Source organism: Cibotium barometz, chromosome 39 (genome assembly GCF_041138505.1).
Source record: "Cibotium barometz isolate CiBa-2024 chromosome 39, ASM4113850v1, whole genome shotgun sequence".
Taxonomy (NCBI): Eukaryota; Viridiplantae; Streptophyta; class Polypodiopsida; order Cyatheales; family Cibotiaceae; genus Cibotium; species Cibotium barometz.
The window spans coordinates 26676118-26697948 of record NC_141084.1 but is presented as its reverse complement, the minus strand read 5'-3'; the positions used below and the strand labels follow the sequence as shown (position 1 = coordinate 26697948).

Genomic DNA, 21831 nt, shown 5'->3' with positions numbered 1-21831 from the left:
GAAATGACAAATTATATGGTGCAATAAACGGTAGTACAAAGAGAATGGTGGCTGTGGAAACGATGACTTAAAAGTGTCATTTATACTATAGGAAATGGAACTTTTGGGCTGCCATTTCCACTAGTATTTGTAGTAGTGTGTGTTAATATCAAACTTGACCAAGCTAGACAATGTCCTAAGGTCAACTTAAATAGTTAGTGTATGAGAAATCCATGAGCAAACGATGAGAATGTAGTGGGCATGTATGGACATTGGTGTCTATTCAGTTCTTAAAGTGGGTGGCCCAAGTGTCAGAACTCTTCACATTCTATAATAAGGCTAGTTAAAGACTCTCATGCAATGATTAACTATATCTATCTTCTCTGGCAATTGTGATCTTGTGCATTGCGTGAGAGAGAGAGAGAGAGAGAGAGAGAGAGAGGGAGAGAGGCCCCAACAAACTTCCAAAATTTGTGCGGATATTATAGATTTGATTTTATAGATTTGATGTGATATGATTCGAGGCATCATTGAGGGTGTGTAAGTGATTGCTCTCATAAACTTTAATTTTTCCTATGTAGTTCTAGTATTTGAGTTTGAGTAAGTTACAGTAATTAAGTGTGTGCAAGTGATTACTCTCAATACACTTTGAATTTTGCTATGTTTGAGTTTGAGTAAGTTAAAAGTAAGTTAGAGCCTCACATTGAAGCAAGATGAAAGGCATATACTGGAGAGTGATCGGGCTTATTGCATTCATAACTCCACAAAGGGAATTATGCTTTTGCTCGAAGGATGTGGGCAAGAGCCAAGGGTAGCTCCATAACTAGGTTTACATCCTCTTGGACAAGGTTGGAGCTGTAGGGCCCATCAACACACTTCTTTGTAGAGTCTTATTGCACATGCCCAAATAAATAAGCCTACCATGGCTTATTTGAAGTGTTTGATTTTTAACAGTCGCATCGTGGTTGTTTTTGGGCATTTCAACTGTCGAAATTCCCTCGAAATTTTTCTTTCGCCGTAAAATCAAACATTGTAGGCATCTTGTCAATTTGAAGGGAGACGACGCAATCTTGTCATTTTGAAGGGAGACCCTGCTAGTTGAAAATTAACCTTGCTGTGAAGTACCTAAGGGCAAAAATTAACGTTGCTATGAAGTACCTAAGGATGTACTGAAGATTGTTAAAAAAAACAGGAGTACAAAATAAAGGGCAAATTATGGAAAATTAAACTGGCATCAATCAATGCTTAGCCAAATTGTGGTAGCACAAGTGGTGGGTTCAAATGCCCTTCCTGCTCTAGGGGGGCAGCCTAGGTATAGGCTTGTATAAACAATGATGTTGCTTTCTATTATGCCACCATCTTTCTTCATGAAGTCTCCATCCTGATGTGTTCTTACTGGTCCGATGAGAGTACTGTCTCGCTGCTTCTTCTTTCAATTATACAACGCTCCTTTGTTCCCCCTTGGAAGCTCTGTGCTCTGATCCATGGCCAAGACGAAAGCTCCGAAGAAAAGCGTCGAATCCTACACAATCAAAGGCACCAGCAAAGTCGTGAAAGGTGAGCTTTTCGCTCTGCTTTTTCTTTCATTCTGACCAGCAAAAGATAGGACGCTTTTGTTCAGCTTGTTGGCCATAGCCGCAATCGGGGCGTTTCTGCTGTTTTCCCGCCACAACTGCGTTACGCTATTTGAGAAGTTATGCTTTTTCCCTGCAGCTAGCCACCCCCCTCCCCCTTTTCCTTCTTCCCAAAGCCCAATTTCTGTGATGGGATCCTCGGCGATTTTCTGATGATGCAGTGGTATGCTTTTTTGCACCGCCATAGCTGCCATCATGTCATTTTTCTGCTGCTCTGCTGGACAGTCAGTGTTTGGCCGCTTTTCCTGCTTTTTGAGATGCTTTGATTCTGCTTTTTCTTGGAGTGTCAATTTGAGGTGCTTCCGCTGCTACGAGGTCGGTTTGTCTGAAGTTTTTTGCGCCCCCCCCCCCCCCCCCTCCCCCTCCGCCCGCCCACAGTTTTCTGTCAGGTCAATTTTCTGCTTTTTTGCCATTAGGTGATTGGTGATTCTTTGATCATGCAGTGGGAGACACTGTGTTGATGCGCAATCAAGAATCAGGCAAGCCTCCCTATGTGGGCAGGGTCGAGAAAATGTGGGCAGACGGGAGGAATAATGTGAAAGTTGAGGTCCGATGGTACTACAGACCAGAGGAATCCATAGGTGGCCGCAGACAATTTCATGGTGCAAAAGAGGTTTTCCTGTCCGATCATATTGATACACAAAGTGCGGACACTATTGAAGGGAAATGCATTGTCCATACCTTCAAGGGCTACACTAAGCTGGAGAATGTTGAACCTGATGATTACTTTTGTAGATTTGAATACAAGGCAGCCACGGGAGCTTTCACCCCGGACAGAGTTGCTGTGTAAGCTATTTAGGGTCTCTTAATGCTCCATTCAAGTGGGTGGAAAGGAGTACATATTTCATGAAAATGTTAGTAACTATAGGCATGTTTGCAGGTATTGTAAATGTGAAATGCCTTACAACCCAGATGACTTGATGGTGCAATGTGAGGAATGCAAGGACTGGTAATTTTCTGATGCTAGTACTGATGAAGTGTGAAATTTAAATGTGGGTAGCATTGCGCTTTCTCATGTTGAGCACGGCTCAGGCTGGTTACACACTATGTTCCTGAGGCTCCAGCTATTCTATACACTGTTCAGTTTTTTTGGTTCCATGATGTGCAAATGGCCCTTGTCCAAGCTAGCTCAACTAGAATAACAGTTGCTTGACTTCTGCCCATCTGAGAACCGGGTCAGTCCAATCTGTTGGTGGGCCATGTATATCTTTTTTATTTACATGGCCGAGTATGTGCTCATACATACCAAGTATGTGTCCCCAAAATACTTGAGTTCTGCGAGTTTAACATCGTTGTTCAACTTTTGATAGTCAGGCATTGTTTAACTTTTGATACAATTCTCTCCGAAGCCTGGTAACGCTTTTCGCCAAGGCACACAAAAGCAAGACTTCAACTCAAGATGTGGCCTCCTTTGGAGCTCATATGTACGCTGTCCATGCAAAACAGCTGCAGCCTGCATGTGCTAGACCAGGTCGGTATTGGTACAGTCCTGCAGTCCAAAGATGTGCACAGCCAGCCATATGGCTTTCCCTCCAGCCTCGTTAACCTGTACACCCCTTCCATACAGCCTTCTACAGCATGTTCTGTCATGTGCATACACATGGACATGTCTAATCCAAGGCTAATTCTGATAGGCAGCAGATAAACATCTAGAGTAGGGCGTCCGGGAGGGCTTAGATCCAGTTGGCCAGATTTATGAAGGCTTATGGAGCAGGTTGGCCAGATTTATGAAGGCTTATGGAGCAGGTTGGCAGCATATACGTGTTGAAAGTAGGAAATCCAAGTATTAGTAGTGTGGTGGATTTAATCATTTTAGACTAAGGTAGAGTGCAGTGTCTACCATGGTGACACCTGGTAGACACATGGCTCACATGCATGAGCCTTGTCTTTGTATAAAGGTACTAGTGGACACTCGTGTGTCATAACATCCAGCCCAATCTGAATCACTACATGCAGCTGTGACTCACCTCCTTTTGGATAAAACAATCCAAAATATGAAGTGTCTTGTAAATAGCAGAAAATCCGCTTAATAGCCTGCCAATGCTTCGTACTTGGACTACGCATAAATCTGCTTAACTGTGAGACTGCATAATGTATATCTGAGACTGCATATTGTATATCTGGCCTCGTGTTGCATACATAAAGAAAGGATTCAACAGCCTGCTGATACAAACTAACATCAAAAAAGTCTCCTGTATCTTGAAGACTAAGTCGAGTACCTGTCTCTATAGGTGTAGCCACAGGTTTATAGTCTTCAAGATTAAACCTCTTCAAGAGCTTTTGTATATATTTAGATTGCAGCATAACAATGCCATCATTGCATTGCATAAATTGAATCCCCAAATAGTAATGTAAGGGCCCCAAATTTGACATCTCAAACGATGATTGCAAATCAGCCTTAAAGGTTGAAATCTGATCTATATCGGGTCCCATGAGTAGCATGTCATCAACGTATAGAACGATAACCAAAAATGTGTCGTTACTCCTCTTCACATAGAGGGTACTCTTTGTTGGACTGTTGCAAAAATCATTTGCAACCAAGTATGCATGAATCTTCTTATACCATGCCCTAGGAGCCTGCTTAAGGCCATAAAGAGTCTTTTTCAACTTGCATACTTTAGACTCTTCTCCTTTCACAGCAAAACTAGGAGGCTGCGATACATACACCTCCTCATGTAAATCACCATTAAAGAATGCAGTCTTAATGTCCAACTGATGTACATTCCACCCATGATGTGCTACCAAAGCAATGAGACACCTAATGGTAGTCATACAAGATGTAAGTGCAAAGATCTCATTATAATCAATATCCTTTTGCTGGGCATATCCCTTTGCAACAAGTCTAGTCTTGTAGCGATCAATGCTACCATCTGCTTTGCGTTTTAACTTGTAAACCCACTTAGTACCAATGGCCTTCTTGCCATGAGGTAGATCTGTCAAATACCAGGTGTCATTCTTGAGTATAGAGTTATACTCATCCTGCATAGCATGCATCCAATGATCATCATCCTGTGCTTCCTCAAAGGAAACAGGTTCCTCCTCATTACATAAAGCAGAAATAAGAACATGATCCACATGAGAATAATTTGCATGATGAGAACTTGCATGAGTTCTGCTAGGTAAAGGAGCTGCCAAATTGCTATCTCTCAATCAAGCCATTTTGGCAGAGCAAAACTTGCAGATTTCTTCTTCTCTGCACTTGGTGCAGATGCATCAGCCACAGCCATGTCCAATTCTTTCTTTTTCTCCTTCTCTAGCCTTTTCTTACACTCATTTATGTAGTGTCCTGGTTTCTTGCAATAGTGACACTTGCCCTTCTTTTTAGGCTTATCACCTTCTTTCTCTGCATCCTTACCTGAGGATTCTGGTTTTGGCTTATAGCCACCATGCGAAAAAGCTTTACCTTTGCGTTTCTGATTGGCAACAAATGCTTGGTCACTAACTCGCATAACAGATTTGTTTTACCTAGATTGCTCTTCTTGCAAGAGTACTAAAACCAGCTCATAAAATGTAAGGGCATTTGGATTTCCCTTCATCATGAGTCTAAGGGTATAGGCAAAACTCTGATAAGAATCCGGCAATGCATCGAGAACTGTGGGCACCAATGTATTATCAAGATATATCTCATTCACACTAGCAAGTTGCTCCTTCAAATCTTTGATCTTGGTCAAGAAGCTGTCCATTGAGTCTTCCTCATTCATGTGCTCAGACTCCAATTGTTTGCGCAGTTATGCAACACGTGCTTCATTGCACACCTGGTATAATGCAGTAAGTGCATCCCATGCTTGTTTTGAAGTCTTGCACGATCGAATATGAGGAATAATGCTTCGCTTCTCAGAAAGTGCAAGCAATGCATGTGCCCGTGCATCTCTTCCATCCTATCTCGTTTGAGCAGCAGTGGGAGGTACTGGTAGTGCATGTGGAGGAGCCATATCTGTATCAGATTCTACTTCAGATGTACCTTCAACACCTGGTTGCATTGGTAGTTGTGAAACAGGACGAGTTTCACTACCATTGATCACATTCCAAAGGCCTTTGGCAACCAGTACATGCCTCATCATATAGGACCACAATGGGTAGTTAGTCCCATCAAGTTTATCCTCAGCAGACAACATGTTGAATACATCACTACTGCCAACCATGACTTTCTACCAAATGCAAAATCTTTCAACACACTGCAAGTACTCAGTATTCACTAAATCCAACCCTGGATGACTGCCAAGTGACTGAATCACCTGCAAAGTGTATGAAAAATAACACAGAGTAGAGAATAGAGTGTTACTAGCGAAAGTATGATGGTCGATGTTGTTGAAGACATTGTAGATGCTGCTGCACACCAAATCTTTGCCGCTACACAGTCCAAACACCTAAAATCAAGCAGAACCAATCTAAAATGAGGCCTCTCCAGAACGTCTATAGAAACCTTGCGGTGCCCAAAACGCGCCCGAATCGTGCCGTGGACCCCGAAAACTTTATATACATTACACTACAATATATGCCTTCTTCTCCTAAGAGAGTATCTTAATCGGAGACAGAAAAACAGGGTCGTGAGGAGGGAGGCAGACTACTAGATCAAGTGTCAAGGAAGCTAGCTTTGATACCAATTGTTGAAATTAGGGTTAGGGTTGCAACAATGCACACACACAAGATAAAGAAGCTTGAGAGCACACAAACTCACTAGATTAGAATGAACAAATGTGTGCTAGATACAAAAGATAAGTACACACCCCAAAATGAGTAGATAAAAGGGTGTGTATATGCACGAGACAAAAAATCTCCTAGTGAGGGAAAAAGTGCCCCGGTGGTCCTAGTGTGTTCACACACATCACTACCATATAATGCTACAGAAGAGGATGATATATGCATTGATGATCAATTTTCATGGGATGTGTACCCAAGTTGACAAAAGAGCAAATTTTGGAAATTCGCCTAAAGCCACTTAAGGAATTGAAAACAATGGACATGTAAATTGATTGGAAAATTACACAAGATGGTGAGATAAAAATCATTGAAGGGGATGGTCTAGATGATGACCATACAAATATGATGCAAAATGATGCATGTGACAATGTAATTTACAATGATGCATGTGACAGTGTAATTTGCAATGATGTATTGGATCATGCTGGATCATGTAATGGCAAGATGGAATGTATGGATAGCATTCACAAATTGGAGTATGAGCTTATCTTAAAGCTCACTACTTGGATTGAGTACAAGCTTGAGTACTCAATTGTCTCGACATGGATGCATGGTGTATTTGAATACACCTAGTTTGGACGAAGACCCATGAGGGGGGGAATACCCTCAATCTTTGGCGCTTCATCGACATATTGTTTGGCATTGCCACTCCTCATTCACCCTCATCTCGATGTTGCATTGCACTTTCATCTCTTGTTCGCGGTTCTGGGCTTGTGCTTGAGGATATTGAGGCTAGTGAGGGTACAGGTGATGCATCAAAGAGAACACGGTTGGGTTTAGAGGAAGATGCACAGAGCCAAGCTAGATTCGGGGGTGCTGGTAGTTCCACTCCCATAGCAACACGAAGCCCTTTGCCCGCAAGGTTTACAGGCTTTCAAGGACCTTAAGGTTGCATTATCTGAGGCTCCTTGTTTAGCGTTATCCTTGTCACGTGCATCCCGCACTTGGATGCCACATGGACATATTTGAACAAGAAGGTGCAAGACTTGGAGTGGAAAACTGGTCCCATGTGAGCCCAATATGGGACGAGTCAGCCAGGGTTCCACTCCATGCGTCCGAGGTCAGGTGTGCATTGTCTTGCACATGAAGCAGTGCCAATCCGTGCTGTGAGTCTCCTTGTGGAATGATGTCAGTTGCTCTGTGTGTTTGGTCTGCGACCAGATGTCAGACAACTGTGTAGAGCATGTAGGTTTGCATGTAGAAACGGGGGCCAGTACATAGGGCCACCCCAAGGCTTAGGTGTAGAACCACCCCCAAGGGGCTAGGAGGGCCCCAGCTGTGCCCACCAGCCATGTTGAGGGCTGGAAGGGGCTGTCGGCCAGCCCTAGGGCCTGGGGACAGCCAGCCGACTGGGCACCCAAGCCTAGTTGGCTGTCGGCCAGGTGTGGGACAGCCCACACTGGGTGCCCAACAGCTTTTTGGTCCATGCGCAGGGCTGCCTAGCAGCCCAACATATATGTGCAAGATAGACAAGTCTTTTAGGTGTAAAAATGCTGGTTTCATTAGCATAAAATGCTATTTTATCTAGTCGTGGAGAATAAAGCTGTTTGCCGCCTTTTGTTAAGCTTGTCGACTGGAGGTGAAAGAGGGTATAACCCAGCCCTCCTCAACGTTTGATTCATCTGATTATTCACCAGGTGTTGAAGCTACGCAAGGGGCCAGGACAGCCAAGGAGGAGTTAACACAAGGGTGGATTCTGAAGGTCAAGGGCAGAGGATTTAGGTCAAGTTTTCAGTCTTTTATTTTTTGATTCTCCCTCTCTCTCTCTCTCTCTCTCTCTCTCTCTCTCTCTCTCTCTCTCTCTCTCCTGCGCATCTATTTTCAGTTTTGTGCGTTATTCTCGTCGTGAACGAATGCTGATTTCTGAGCATTGAAGTTACCAATCTACCCGGAAGCTTCCGCATCTTGCAGTGGTATGAGAGCCTACTTCAAGTGTAAAGATTCAACAAGAAAAAAGAAGAAAAAAAAGCCCATTTTTTTTTCCACCTGTGTGGTTGGTCTCTAGACTCCGGTGGACCACACCTTTCGGAGTGACTCCTGTCCCTTGAAGGACTGTTAGTTTTTAGCCTCCGAAAGCTTCCGGAAGTCTCCCACACACATAGTGGATGGTCAAATTGCGCTCCGAAAAGGTAGTGCATTTTCTTGCTATGGCGAGCTATGACAACGAGAGAGAACAAGAACCTTGGGACCGAAGTGCACTAGGCAGTCCAGATTAGGTAGTCCAGATTAGGTATAGCAGCTTATGTTTGGGACGAGTTTGTCCTTGACCTTAAGCAATGGTTTCTACCGCCCCATTACCTTGAGCGACTCAAAGACGAGTTTAGGGTAGCGCATCAAAATGGGCAACCAGTCCTTCAGTTTGCCAATAAAATTTCAAACTTATGTTTGCAATTGGGCTTATTTGATACGGACAAGAAAGGGCAATTCCTTTATGGCCTTGACACGCAAATCTAGTGGGAGGTGCGTATGTTTAGGGCCTAGGCCAGTCACCTTCGAAGACGCACTCTCGCTTGCGCAGAGGGTTGAAATGAAGCACAATGGCGGAAAGCCCAAGACTTCCCAGCCAGCTACTCCCAAGGCTAACACCTCGGGGAGGAAAGGCTAGAACTAGACCGGGTCTTCCCCAAGACAGAGCACGGGAGCCTCTGGCTCCAAGAACTCAACCAAAGCGCCCAAACTTACTCTAGACCAGAAAGCTTAGGCAGGCCAGACCGGTGGCAAGTTGAGTGCTGAGGAGATCGCTCAGTACAAGAAGGAGGGTAGGTGTTTATTTTGTTAGACAAAAGGATACACTTCTCGGGAGTGTCCTAAGAAGACTACCACTCCCCAGACTGCCACCCTAGCCTCCACGGCTTCAGTAGAGTGAGACCAGCTTCCGCATAGACCCCAGTGGCTGTCCCTAGTTCTTCGGATCCCAATGCTTCGGTTGGAGCAATCATTAGCCGGGAGCTTGAAGATAAGCAGAAGGACGCCCATGACCAGGAGTATGAGCGCAATGAATCGCTCAAGACCTTTCTTTGACTACATAGGTGGCCAGGGAGTCGTCATCTTGTTTGACAGCGGTAGCACGGAGAACGTGGTCACAAAACAAGCCGCTCGGCGTGCCCGTTTCGTCCTGACTTCGGTGGACAAGCAAGTTGAGGGTTTTAGCACAGGTATGATGACGAGTGTCAAGTTTGAAGCTCTAGGTGCTAAATTAGTCATTCAGGGCATAGAGTTTGTGCATGATTTTATGGTTGCCTTTCTTGTAGGAGCACTGAGAGCAAACATAATCTTGGGCATTCAGTGGTTTCATAAGTTCCTTCTTGATGTCAAGTGGGACAAGCACACTTTCCAGATTAGCTAGAATGTGTCCAATGTCCCAATGACCATTAAGTGTGAGCCAGGAATCTCGAACTTTCCGCTCATAAGCCACTTGCAGGCTAAACGAGCAATCAAGAAAGGCGCACATTGTGTGATGATTTACATCCAGATTGCCCAGACGATGGCCAGTGCCTCCGAGAAGTATTTGGCTCTCCATGAAAAGTTCTAGAAGATTTTTCTTCGGGACAATCTCCCTCCCCAGCTCCCCCCATCCAGACCGGAGGACCATGAGATCGACCTTCTCCCAGGTTCGAAACCCCCGAGCAAGTTTCCATATCGCCTTTCCAAGGCAATGGAATCAGAGTTGGACCGCCAACTCCAAGAATTATTGCAATCTGGCTTCATCTGTCCCAGCGTGTCGCCATTTGCAGCACCGATCTTGTTTGTCAAGAAGGATGGGTCTTCTTGATTGTGTGTCAATTATCGTGTCCTCAATAAGTTGACTATCAAGAGTAGATTTCCAACGCCTCGAATAGACTATATTCTCGAGAGACTGAATGGAGCTAAGGTATTCTCAAAAACTTGATTTGAAGAGGGGGTACCACCAGGTGAGGATTGTTGAGGGGGACATCCCCAAGACAACCTTCCGTACGGAACGGGCCCACTGTGAATTTGTGGTCATGTCTTTTGGCTTGACGAACGCCCCAGCCACATTCAACCGCATGATGATGGGAATGTTCTAGGAATTGATTGGAAAGTGTGTTCATATTTCTAGACGATATACTGGTATTTTCAGCTATGGTTGAGCAGCATGACATTGATGTGGAGAAAGTCCTGAAGTTGTTGGAAAGCAACGAGCTCTATGTCAATTGGGAAGTACCACAGTGTCACGTGCATCCCGCACTTGGATGCCACGTAGACATTTCTGTACAGAAGGTGCAGGACCTGGGATGGTGAACTGGTCCCATGTGAGCCCAGTCCGGGACGAGTCAGCCAGGGATCCATCTCAGTCGTCCGAGGTCAGGTGTGCATTGTCCTGCACATGAGTCCAAGGTCAGGTGTGCATTGTCCTGCACATGAAGCAGTGCCAGTCCGCGCTGTGAGTCTCCCTCTGGAATGATGTCAGATGTGCTGAGTATCTGGTTTGCAACTGGATGCCAGGCCTCTGTAGGCATGTAGTTTGCATGTAGAGATGGGGCCAGCCCATAGGGCTACCCCAGGGCAAGGATTTGCATTGGCATAATTAGCATGGGCATGGGGGAGGTATAGAACCATCCCCAAGGGGCCAAGAGGGCCCAAGATATTGCCCACCAGCCAAGGCAAGGGCTGGAGGGGCAGTCGGCCAGCTCCAGAGCCTCTGGACAGGCAGCCGACAGAGTGTAAAACCCTAGAACAGCAGGCGGCCAGGTGTGGGGGGCAGTCCCACACCTCTGCGCAGCATGTCCAGCAGCCAGGGTGCTGCCCAGAGTCATGCGCAGGCTGGACAGGGTCTAAACAAGTGTGAAAACACTTTATTAAAGTGTGAACACAATTTATTAACAAGACTCAGTCGTGGGCTGTCCTGAAGCCAGCCGACTGCATGAAGGGAGGGGTATAAATACCTCAGCCCATAATCCCATTATTCATCTCATAATTCACCAAGAGCATCAAGCATTCAAGGGCCAGGACAGCCAAGGGTTTGCTAAAGCTAAGGGGTGAAGGACTGAAGGTCAAGGGCAGGTTTTCCAGCCAAGAAAAGGTCAAGTACTTTGTATTTGTTTCAGATTTACATCATTCTAATAAAGCAAATACACCATCCGTGGTGGGGGCCCTACAGAGGGTAATTGGGACCCAATACTGTGTCCTTCTCCATCTCCCCCTTCTCTCTCTATTTTCTGCACATCGTCTTTCAGTTTTGTGCGTTAATTCCGTCGCGAAAAGAGTGCTGTTTTCTGAGTTTTGAAGTACCGATCCTTCTCCGAAGCTTTCCGCATATTACAGTGGTATCAGAGCCTACTTCAAGGACGAAGATTGAGCAAAGAAAACCAGAAAATTTTTTCGCTCGTGTGGTTGGTTTTTAGATGCCGGTGGACTACCCCTTTCGGAGTGACTCCTGTCCCTCGAAGGACGGTTGGTTTTTAGCCTCCGGAAGCCTCCGGAAGTCTCCCCCACAGATAGTGGATGGTCAGATTGCGTTCTGGAAAGGAACTGCATTTTCCCGCTATGGCGAACTTCGGCGACGAGAGAGAACCAGAACCATGGGACCAGAGTGCACGAGGCAGCCCAGCTAGGGCACCCGGCTTGAGTGTACAAGACATGTTCCAGCAGATGATGCGAGCAATCGCAGACCAGACAACCAAGTTGGATGAGCAGAAGGCGCGGATTTTGGCTCTGGAGGAGCGTTCTCGCTCTCCAGCGTCGCGTTTTCCATCTCCTCCTCCCTCTCCTTCCGTACCCCAGATACCAGATCCTCGTCACAGGGACCCTCTCGAGGGGTCACAGCCGCAGTCAAGCTCCTTGCTTGAGATGCAGATACGGGCATTGGAGATTCGACAACGAGAAGACGAAGCCATGCGACGAGTGGAACACGAGCGTTACCTCCGAGCTTTGGACGCCAGATTGACACCGGCGGCGCCCTCGAATCATTTTCCCGAGAAAATGAACTTCAGTAAGTATAATGGTAAACTCGATCCCACTACTCTGTATTCATGGTTACATCAATTTGAAGCTTACTTTGCCGCAATTAGGAAATCAGATATTGACAAAGTGATCTTAGCCAGTTGGTATTTGGAAGGTGAGGCCATTCCTTGGTGGACTCAGTGGGCTCATGCCCACACCAGATCAGGTATGGCAGCTTATGGGTGGGACGAGTTCGTCCGTGACCTTAAGCAGCGGTTTTTACCGCCCCACTACCTTGAGCGACTCGAAGACGAGTTCAGGGGTGCGCGTCAGAATGCGCAACCAGTCCTTCGGTTTGCCAATAAAATTTCGACCTTGTGTCTACAATTAGGCTTATCTGATGCGGACAAGTTTTGTATGGCCTGGACACGCACATCCAATGGGAGGTGCGTATGTTTAGACCAGCCACCTTTGAGGACGCACTCTCGCTTGCGCAGAGTGCAGAAATGAAACACAATGGTGGCAAGCCCAAGACTTCCCAGCCGGCTTCTCCCAAGGCTAACACCTCGGGGGGCAAAGGCCAGAACCAGACGGGGTCTTCCCCAGGACAGAGCCCGGGAGCCTCTGGCTCCAAGAACTCGAACAATGCGTCTAAGCTTACTCCAGACCAGAAAGCGGAGGCAGGCAAGACAGGTGGCAAGTTGAGTGCTGAGGAGCTTGCTCAGTACAGGAAGGAGGGTAGATGTTACTTTTGTCACACAAAAGAACATACTTCTCGGGATTGTCCGAAGAAGCCTCCAAAGCCCGCCGCCGCCTCCACAGCTTCCGTGGTGAGCACAGCTCCCACACAGACCCCAGCGGCTACCCCTAGTTCTTCAACCCCCGGTGCTTCAGTTGGAGCAATTATTAGCCGGGAGCTCGAAGATAAGCAGAAGGGCGCCCATGACCAGGAGTATGAGCGCAACGAATTGCTCAAGTCCTTTGGCTACATAGGTGGCCAGAGAGTCGTTGTCTTGTTTGACAGCGGCAGCACGGAGGATGTGATCACGGAAGAGGCCGCTAGGCGTGCCCGTTTCGAGCTAACTCCGGTGGACAAACAAGTGGAGGGTTTTAGCACAGGTATGACTACGAGCGTCAAGTATGAAGCTCTAGGTGCTAAATTAGTCATTCAGGGCATAGAGTTTGTGCGTGATTTTATGGTTGCCCCTCTTGTAGGAGCAGACATAATTTTGGGTATCCAGTGGTTTCACAAGTTCCTTCCTGATGTCAAGTGGGACAAGCACACGTTCCAGATTGATCGGAATGTGTCAAACACCCCTGTGACCATTAAGTGTGAGCCAGGTATTCCAAACTTTCCGCTCATAAGCCACTTGCAGGCTAAGCGAGCAGTCAGGAAAGGCGCACAGTGTGCGATGATTTACATCCAGACAGCCCAGACGGTGGCTAGTGCTTCCGAGAAGTACTCGGTTCTCCATGAAAAGTTCCAGAAGATTTTTCTTCGGGACAGTCTCCCTCCCCAGCTTCCCCCGTCCAGACCAGAGGATCACAAGATTGACCTCCTCCCAGGCTCGGAACCCCCGAGCAAGTTTCCGTATCGCCTTTCTAAGGCAATGGAATCGGAGTTGGACCGCCAACTCCAAGAATTGTTGCAAGCTGGCTTCATCCGCCCCAGCGTGTCGCCATTTGCAGCACCGATCTTATTTGTCAAGAAGAAAGATGGGTCTTCTCGGTTGTGTGTCGATTATCGTGCACTCAACAAGCTGACTATCAAGAGCCGATTCCCGATGCCTCGAATTGACTATATTCTCGAGAGGCTGAATGGAGCTAAGGTGTTCTCTAAATTGGATTTAAAGAGTGGGTACCACCAGGTTCGGATTGTTGAGGGGGACATCCCCAAGACAGCTTTCCATACAGAACGGGCCCACTATGAATTTGTGGTCATGCCATTTGGTTTGACAAACGCCCCAGCTACATTTAACCGCATGATGATGCGTATTTTCCGGGAGTTGATTGGAGTGTGTGTGTTCATATTTTTGGACGACATACTCATATTTTCAGCTACAGTTGAGCAGCATGACATTGATGTGGAGAAAGTCCTTAGGTTGCTGGAAAGCAACGAGCTCTATATCAATGAAAAGAAGTCAGAATTTTATCTGTTCCAGGTGCATTACTTGGGATATATAATCAGTGCCGAAGGCATTCGACTTGATCCGGCTAAAGTGGCCGAGATTGTTAACTGGGAAGTACCTCAGACTGCTTATGACATTAGATCATTTGTGGGTATATGCCAGGCATATTCCACCCACATTGACAAGTTTTCTGATCTCTCGGCAGACCTCACCGATCTGCTAAAGGGAGTGAAAACAAGGAGGCAAAAGATTCGAATGACTCCACGAGCGTTGGAGGCATTCCAGAACCTCAAGGTGGCTTTGTCAGAAGCGCCTTGTTTAGCCCTTGCCTCGTGGGACGAACCATTTCAGGTGATCACCGATGCGAGTAACATCGCAATTGGAGGTGTGTTGCAACAAAATGGTCATCCAGTAGCTTACATGTCTCGTAAGTTACTGCCCGCCGAAAAGAATTACTCAGTCTACGATCGTGAACTCCTAGCAGTCATTCAGGCCTTGAAACATTGGAAACATTTCCTGAATGGCCGTGACTTCGAGGTCCGCACTGACCATCAGGCATTGCGCTGGTTTCAGACGATGCCAAGTGCACAGTGGAGTGATCGACAACACCGCTGGAGTCAGATATTCCAGCAGTTCGGTGGCATGATTGAGTACCTTCCAGGAAAGGCCAATCCAGTGGCCGATGCTTTGAGCAGGAAGGGACAAGTATCTGCGATTCAGACCACTAGACTGGACCTTGTTGGTACAGGACTAGAAGACATGAAGCACACGTACGCGGATTCCGAGGAATTCGGTACTCAGTGGGAACAGGCATTGGATGCCACAGGACCATGCCATTTTCTGATACGCGATGGTTGGCTTTACTACAAAGGCCGACTGTGTGTCATGAAATCATTCCGGGCAGCTCTTCTCCATGATGCCCATGACGCCATTACAGGTGGTCATAGGGGCATGAATTCGACTCTGGAGAAGTTAGAACGGCAATACTATTGGCCAAAGATGAGGCGTGATGTGTTTACATATGTACAACGCTGTGACATTTGTCAAAAGGTGAAAGCTCCTCGTGGAAAGAAGATAGGGTTGTTACAGCCTTTGCCAATTCCTGAGGGTCCTTTCCAAGACATTTCGATGGACTTTGTCACAAATCTGCCTCCCAGTCCGAGTAAGCGTAATACATAGTGTTTGACTATTGTTGACAGGTTCAGCAAATTTGTGATGCTTATTCCTTGCAGGGCCAATGTGACCGCCGAGGATGTTGCCCAGCTATTCATTCGGCATTGGTACCCGATTGGTGGGATTCCTAGGACCATAGTGTCAGACCGAGATGCCAAGTTTACCAGTCATTTTTGGAGGGCATTGTTTGATAATTTTGGTACTAAGTTGAATTTTTCTAGTGCATTCCACCCACAGACAGATGGCCAGACAGAGATATACAACCAGTTGGCCTTTGATGTGCTGAAGTGTTATGTCCACGATCAGCAAGGTAAGTGGGAATCGTTTTTGCCTTTAGTTCAAGCTGTTCTGAATGACTCTTTTTCTTCAGCTATTGGCAGGACTCCATATGAGGCAGCGTTTGGAAGGCCTTTCCAGTCGTTGTTAACCAGGACTTCGTCTTCAGTACCGGAGGCGAACAGAGTGACGGAGTCTTACCAGGAGATACTAGAGTCCGTCAAAGACAGATTGGCTAAAGCGCAAGAGGCCTACACTCGACAGGCCAATAAAGACCGAAGGGACATGAAGTTTTCGGAAGGAGATTGGGTATATCTTCGGATTATGAAGCAAAGATTAAAGCAGGTGGGCAAGCGATGCCCAAAGTTGTCTTTCAGGAGCTTCGGACCATTTCCCATCCGGAAAAAGATTAATGAGGTGTCTATGCAGTTAAAGCTACCTCCGAGTTGGACTATGCACGATGTATTCCATGTCAGTTGGTTAAAGCCATATGCAGGTCCACCCCCTTCAGAGGTCAAAGACGAAGCGGAACCAGACATCATTGATGAAGCAGAAGTAATGGTTCCAGAACAGATCCTTCTGCACCGTTTCAAGCATGGCTCAGGCCGAAGACTACGACAGTTCCTCACGAAGTTTCAGGACCGAGGAACTCATGAAGCGGTATGGCTCGACAAAGAATTTTTCGAAGACTATCCGGCTTTATTGACGGATTATTTGGAGGCTATGCAGCTTCCGTCAAGTTAAGCAGAAGGGGATGTCACGTGCATCCCGCACTTGGATGCCACGTAGACATTTCTGTACAGAAGGTGCAGGACCTGGGATGGTGAACTGGTCCCATGTGAGCCCAGTCCGGGACGAGTCAGCCAGGGATCCATCTCAGTCGTCCGAGGTCAGGTGTGCATTGTCCTGCACATGAGTCCAAGGTCAGGTGTGCATTGTCCTGCACATGAAGCAGTGCCAGTCCGCGCTGTGAGTCTCCCTCTGGAATGATGTCAGATGTGCTGAGTATCTGGTTTGCAACTGGATGCCAGGCCTCTGTAGGCATGTAGTTTGCATGTAGAGATGGGGCCAGCCCATAGGGCTACCCCCGGGCAAGGATTTGCATTGGCATAATTAGCATGGGCATGGGGGAGGTATAGAACCATCCCCAAGGGGCCAGGAGGGCCCAAGATATTGCCCACCAGCCAAGGCAAGGGCTGGAGGGGCAGTCGGCCAGCTCCAGAGCCTCTGGACAGGCAGCCGACAGAGTGTAAAACCCTAGAACAGCAGGCGGCCAGGTGTGGGGGGCAGTCCCACACCTCTGCGCAGCATGTCCAGCAGCCAGGGTGCTGCCCAGAGTCATGCGCAGGCTGGACAGGGTCTAAACAAGTGTGAAAACACTTTATTAAAGTGTGAACACAATTTATTAACAAGACTCAGTCGTGGGCTGTCCTGAAGCCAGCCGACTGCATGAAGGGAGGGGTATAAATACCTCAGCCCATAATCCCATTATTCATCTCATAATTCACCAAGAGCATCAAGCATTCAAGGGCCAGGACAGCCAAGGGTTTGCTAAAGCTAAGGGGTGAAGGACTGAAGGTTAAGGGCAGGTTTTCCAGCCAAGAAAAGGTCAAGTACTTTGTATTTGTTTCAGATTTACATCATTCTAATAAAGCAAATACACCATCCGTGGTGGGGGCCCTACAGAGGGTAATTGGGACCCAATACTGTGTCCTTCTCCATCTCCCCCTTCTCTCTCTATTTTCTGCACATCGTCTTTCAGTTTTGTGCGTTAATTCCGTCGCGAAAAGAGTGCTGTTTTCTGAGTTTTGAAGTACCGATCCTTCTCCGAAGCTTTCCGCATATTACACACAGACTGTTTATGACTTCAGATCCTTTGTGGGTATATGCCAGGCATACTCCACCCACATAGACAAGATTCCTGACCTCTCAGTGGATCCACCGATCTGCTAAAGGAGCGTTGGAGGCATTCAAGAACCTCAAGGTGGCTTTGTCAGAAGTGCCTTGTCTAGTGCTTGCCTCGTGGGACGAGTTGTTCCAAGTGATCACCGATGTGAGTAACATCGCAATTGGAAGTGTATTACAACAGAATGGCCATTCACTAGCTTACATGTCTCGTAAGTTACTGCCCGCGGAAAAGAATTACTCGGTCTACGATCGAGAACTCCTCGTGGTTATTTAGGCCTTGAAACATTGGAAACATTTCCTTTATGGCTGTGACTTTGAGGTTCGCACTGACCATCAGGCATTACGCTGGATTCAGACAATGCCAAGTGCACAATGGAGTAGTACCTTCCAGGAAAGGCCAATCCAGTGGCTGATGCTTTGAGCCGGAAGAGACAGGTGACTTTGATTCAGACCACTGGACTCGACCTTGTTGGTATGGGACTAGACGACATGAAGCACACGTACGCGGATCTTGAGGAATTCGGTGCATAGTGGGAAAAAGCAATGGATGCCACAGGACCATGTCACTTTTTGATACGCAATGGTTGGCTTTTCTACAAAGACCGACTGTGTGTCATGAAGTCGTTTAGGGCAGCTCTTCTCCATGATGCCCATGACGCCATGCGGTCATCGGGGCATGAATTCGACTTTGGAGAAGTTAGAACGGCAATATTATTGGCCAAAGATGAGGCGAGATGTGTTTGCATATGTGCAATAATGTGACATTTGTCAAAAGGTGAAAGCTCCTCGTGAGAAGAAGATAGGGTTGTTACAGCCCTTACCAATTCTTGAGGGACCTTTCCAAGATATATCGATGGATTTTGTCACGAATCTGCCTCCCAGTCCGGGTAAGCGTAATACTCAGTGCTTTACTATAGTTTTAGTAAATTTGTTATGCTTATTCCATGCAGGGCCAATGTGACCTCCAAAGATGTTGCCCATTTGTTCATTCGGCATTGGTACCCGATTGGCGGGATCCCTAGGACCATAGTGTCAGACCGAGATGCCAAGTTTACCAGTCATTTTTGGAGGGCATTGTTTGATAACTTTGGTACTAAATTGAATTTTTCCAGTGCATTTCACCCACAGACTGATGGCCAGACAGAAATCTACAACTAGTTGGCCTTTGATGTGCTGAAGTGTTATGTCCACGACCAGTAAGGTAAGTGGGAATCGTATTTGCCTTTAGTTCAAGCTGTTTTGAATGATTCCTTTTCTTCAGCTATTGGTAGAACTCCATATGAAGCAGCGTTTGGAAGACCATTCCAGTCGCTATTGACCAGAACCTCGTCTACAGTACCTGAAGCGAACAGATTGACGGAGTCTTATCAGGAGATTTTCGAGTCAGTAAAAGACAAGTTGGCTAAAGCACAGGAGGCCTACAGTCGACATGCCAACAAAGACCGAAGGGATATGAAGTTTTCGGAAGGTGATTGGGTTTATCTTCGGATCATGAAGCAAAGGTTGAAACACGTGGGCAAGCGATGCCCAAAGTTGTCATTCAGGAGCTTCAGACCTTTTCCCATCTAGAGAAAGATTAACGAGGTTTCAATGAAGTTGAAGCTACCTCCGAGCTGGACTATGCACGATGTGTTCCATGTCAGTTGGTTAAAACCATATGCAGGTCGGATCTCTTCAAAAGTGAAAGACGAAGTAGATATCATTGATGAAGCTGAAGTGATGGTTCCAGAACAAATTCTTTTGCACCGCTTCAAGCATGGCTCAATCCGAAGACACAGACAATTCCTCATGAAGTTTCAGGACCAAGGGACCCACGAAGTGGTATGGCTTGACAAAGAGTTCTTCGACGACTATCCGGCTTTATTGATGGACTATATGGAGGCTATGCAGCTTCCGTCAAGTTAAGTAGAAGGGGATGTCACGTGCATCCCGCACTTGGATGCCACGTGGACATATCTGAACAAGAAGGTGCAGGACTTAGAGTGGAAAATTGGTCCCATGTGAGTCGAGTCTGGGACGAGTCAGCCAAGGTTCCACTCCATGCGTGTCACTATCATGCAGATGCATCACACGAGGCCAGATGCTGTCATAGATTTCCATTTGTGTTGCAATATAAGGAGGGAACGCCTCATGGATCAGTCACTATCACTCAAATACTTGTAATGAGGCTCCATTATGTCATAGATCTCCTTTCCAAGATGGGGGGGGAAAGTCACATGCATTAGTCATTTTTACAGCCATGGATGGCATCGATTTGTCATAAGAGGTCATGAAATTGAAGAGAATTGCAGAAGCAAAGCATTTTCCATGGTATAATTTACTTACATGGCTTGTTTTGATCTTTTTTGCAGGTTTCATCCTTTGTGTGTGAATCTCACCTTAGAGCAAGTGAAGAAGTTGGAGCAATTTTTTTGCACTGATTGTGGAAATGAAGTCGATGGGGACAAAAGAATATTGAGTAACGGAAGAGAGATGTCATCTTCTGAATCCAAGGTTTGGAAAACCCTCTTTTAAGCATGCTAAGTGACGTCAGAATTCAATAAAAGGGACTAATCTTTTTGTTTAATTTTGTTTTCACGCTTTTACAAGGGAAAAGGCAGGGCTATGTTCTGAAGGAACATAAAATAGTTTATTTTGATTTCATAGTGAAAAAGTTGCTGCTGGTTTATATGATCTGGGAGTAAAAAAGGATGCCAATGAGTATACCTGGAGAGAAGCTGAGGGTGTGAAATTCATGTAGTATATAAAATGACATAGATATATGATATCTGTGGGAGTTAAGTAAGTACGCATGTAACATATAGTTTGACTTTTACAATTTCATGGTATTTTTGCTACCACAAGTGGAAATTTTGACGTGCCAAGGCAATCCAAGGTTGTGTATAGACTCAAAAAAGTATATAGATCAAATATATATTAAGAGCTTTTGTGTGCGCTCATGCTTGTGTGCATGCTCAAATGCTAGTCAGTTCTCTCTTGAGTAATGTTATGAATACTACTTCATGTCAGATTTTTACTGAGTTGTTGACAATGCGTCCGTCTGATCTGTGGACCAAGGGCATCATAGACACTGTGGTTCACCTGAATTGTTTGCAAAGCAAGCAGTATTGTTAAGGCCAGTGGTTCACCTAAATCGTTTGCAAAGCAACAATGGATCTGCATTCTGTGCAGAGAGGGATGTATAAGACCAGCTAAGAAAGTTCACCATCCCTTCGATATATATTCATCTTAGCTGTGTGTTTTGAAGAAGGATGAATCCTCTATATATTCATGTGTTTGTTAAAGCATTATCGCTTTTGTGCGGGAGGCTTGGTGTTGTATGTTCTCTATCTTTATGGTGTCTTTCATAGAAAAATGGATCCTTTGGATATCCATGTTTTAAGGCATGCTGATAGTATAATGAGATTGATTTTAGTTTTGTATCAACCTGCAGGGCTCGGTGGCCATGGTTTTCTTTTCTCACAAATTTAGTAACAAAAGTGATAAGATCTTCCCAATTTTTTGCTTTTTTGTTAGGACAGTATATGCAAGGAAGAGAAAACTCACAAGTAAGATCTTTCACAGCTCAAAACTTAAATCGCACAATAGTAGAGATAGAGAACAATATTGTTTATCTAATGCAATATGATAGATGGCCACTCATGTGGTCTTGTGATGATTGATATGAGACACAAGCTCATGTTAGTGCTTTAATCATGACGTACTCATGAAGAGTTATGTACCAAGTCTACTGAAAACACATTACTAAAATTACTTGTAAATTGCGGATCATAATCTGAAACAGTGAATTTCAGTACTCTATTTAATGATCGGTGAATTGTGCAGAAAAAGGAGGGAGGGAGGGGGTAAGATGTCGCTCATCATCTCTCGCCCACTATCAGATAGGTAGTGACTTGGGGGCTAAGGTTTCTTGTCAAGACGATAGGTAGCCATGGTTTTGTTTTCTCACAAAGTTAGTGGCACAAGTGATAGGATCATTGGTGCTCATAAGATATTTTTGTTGGGATGTAGGACAATACATATAAGAGGAAACAATGTGCAGTGTATGGAAGAGAAAAATCATAAGTAGGATGTTTCACAGCTCAAAACTTTAAAACTAAAGTTGCATAATAGCAGAGATGGAGAACAAT

The 21831-nt window shown here is 45.8% G+C and overlaps 1 protein-coding gene across 3 annotated transcripts; it reads left to right on the top strand.

The window, feature by feature from the left end:
* The first annotated feature begins 1322 nt into the window (after nt 1-1322).
* On the top strand, nt 1323-20628 carry LOC147615933 (chromatin remodeling protein EBS-like). Of its 3 annotated transcripts, none has more exons than XM_086778572.1 (5): nt 1324-1536; nt 2057-2399; nt 2494-2562; nt 20053-20194; nt 20348-20538. In XM_086778572.1, exons 1-5 carry the CDS (start codon nt 1464-1466, stop codon nt 20348-20350), a joined length of 630 nt encoding a protein of 209 aa, XP_086634698.1. In that variant the 5' UTR covers nt 1324-1463; the 3' UTR covers nt 20351-20538. The 3 variants fall into 3 exon arrangements, with proteins under 3 accessions (XP_086634699.1, XP_086634698.1, XP_086634697.1); XM_086778571.1 differs by having other exon boundaries at nt 1325-1536; nt 20291-20628; XM_086778573.1 differs by lacking the exons at nt 20053-20194; nt 20348-20538 and having other exon boundaries at nt 1323-1536; nt 2494-2566.
* The last annotated feature ends 1203 nt before the right edge of the window (nt 20629-21831 follow it).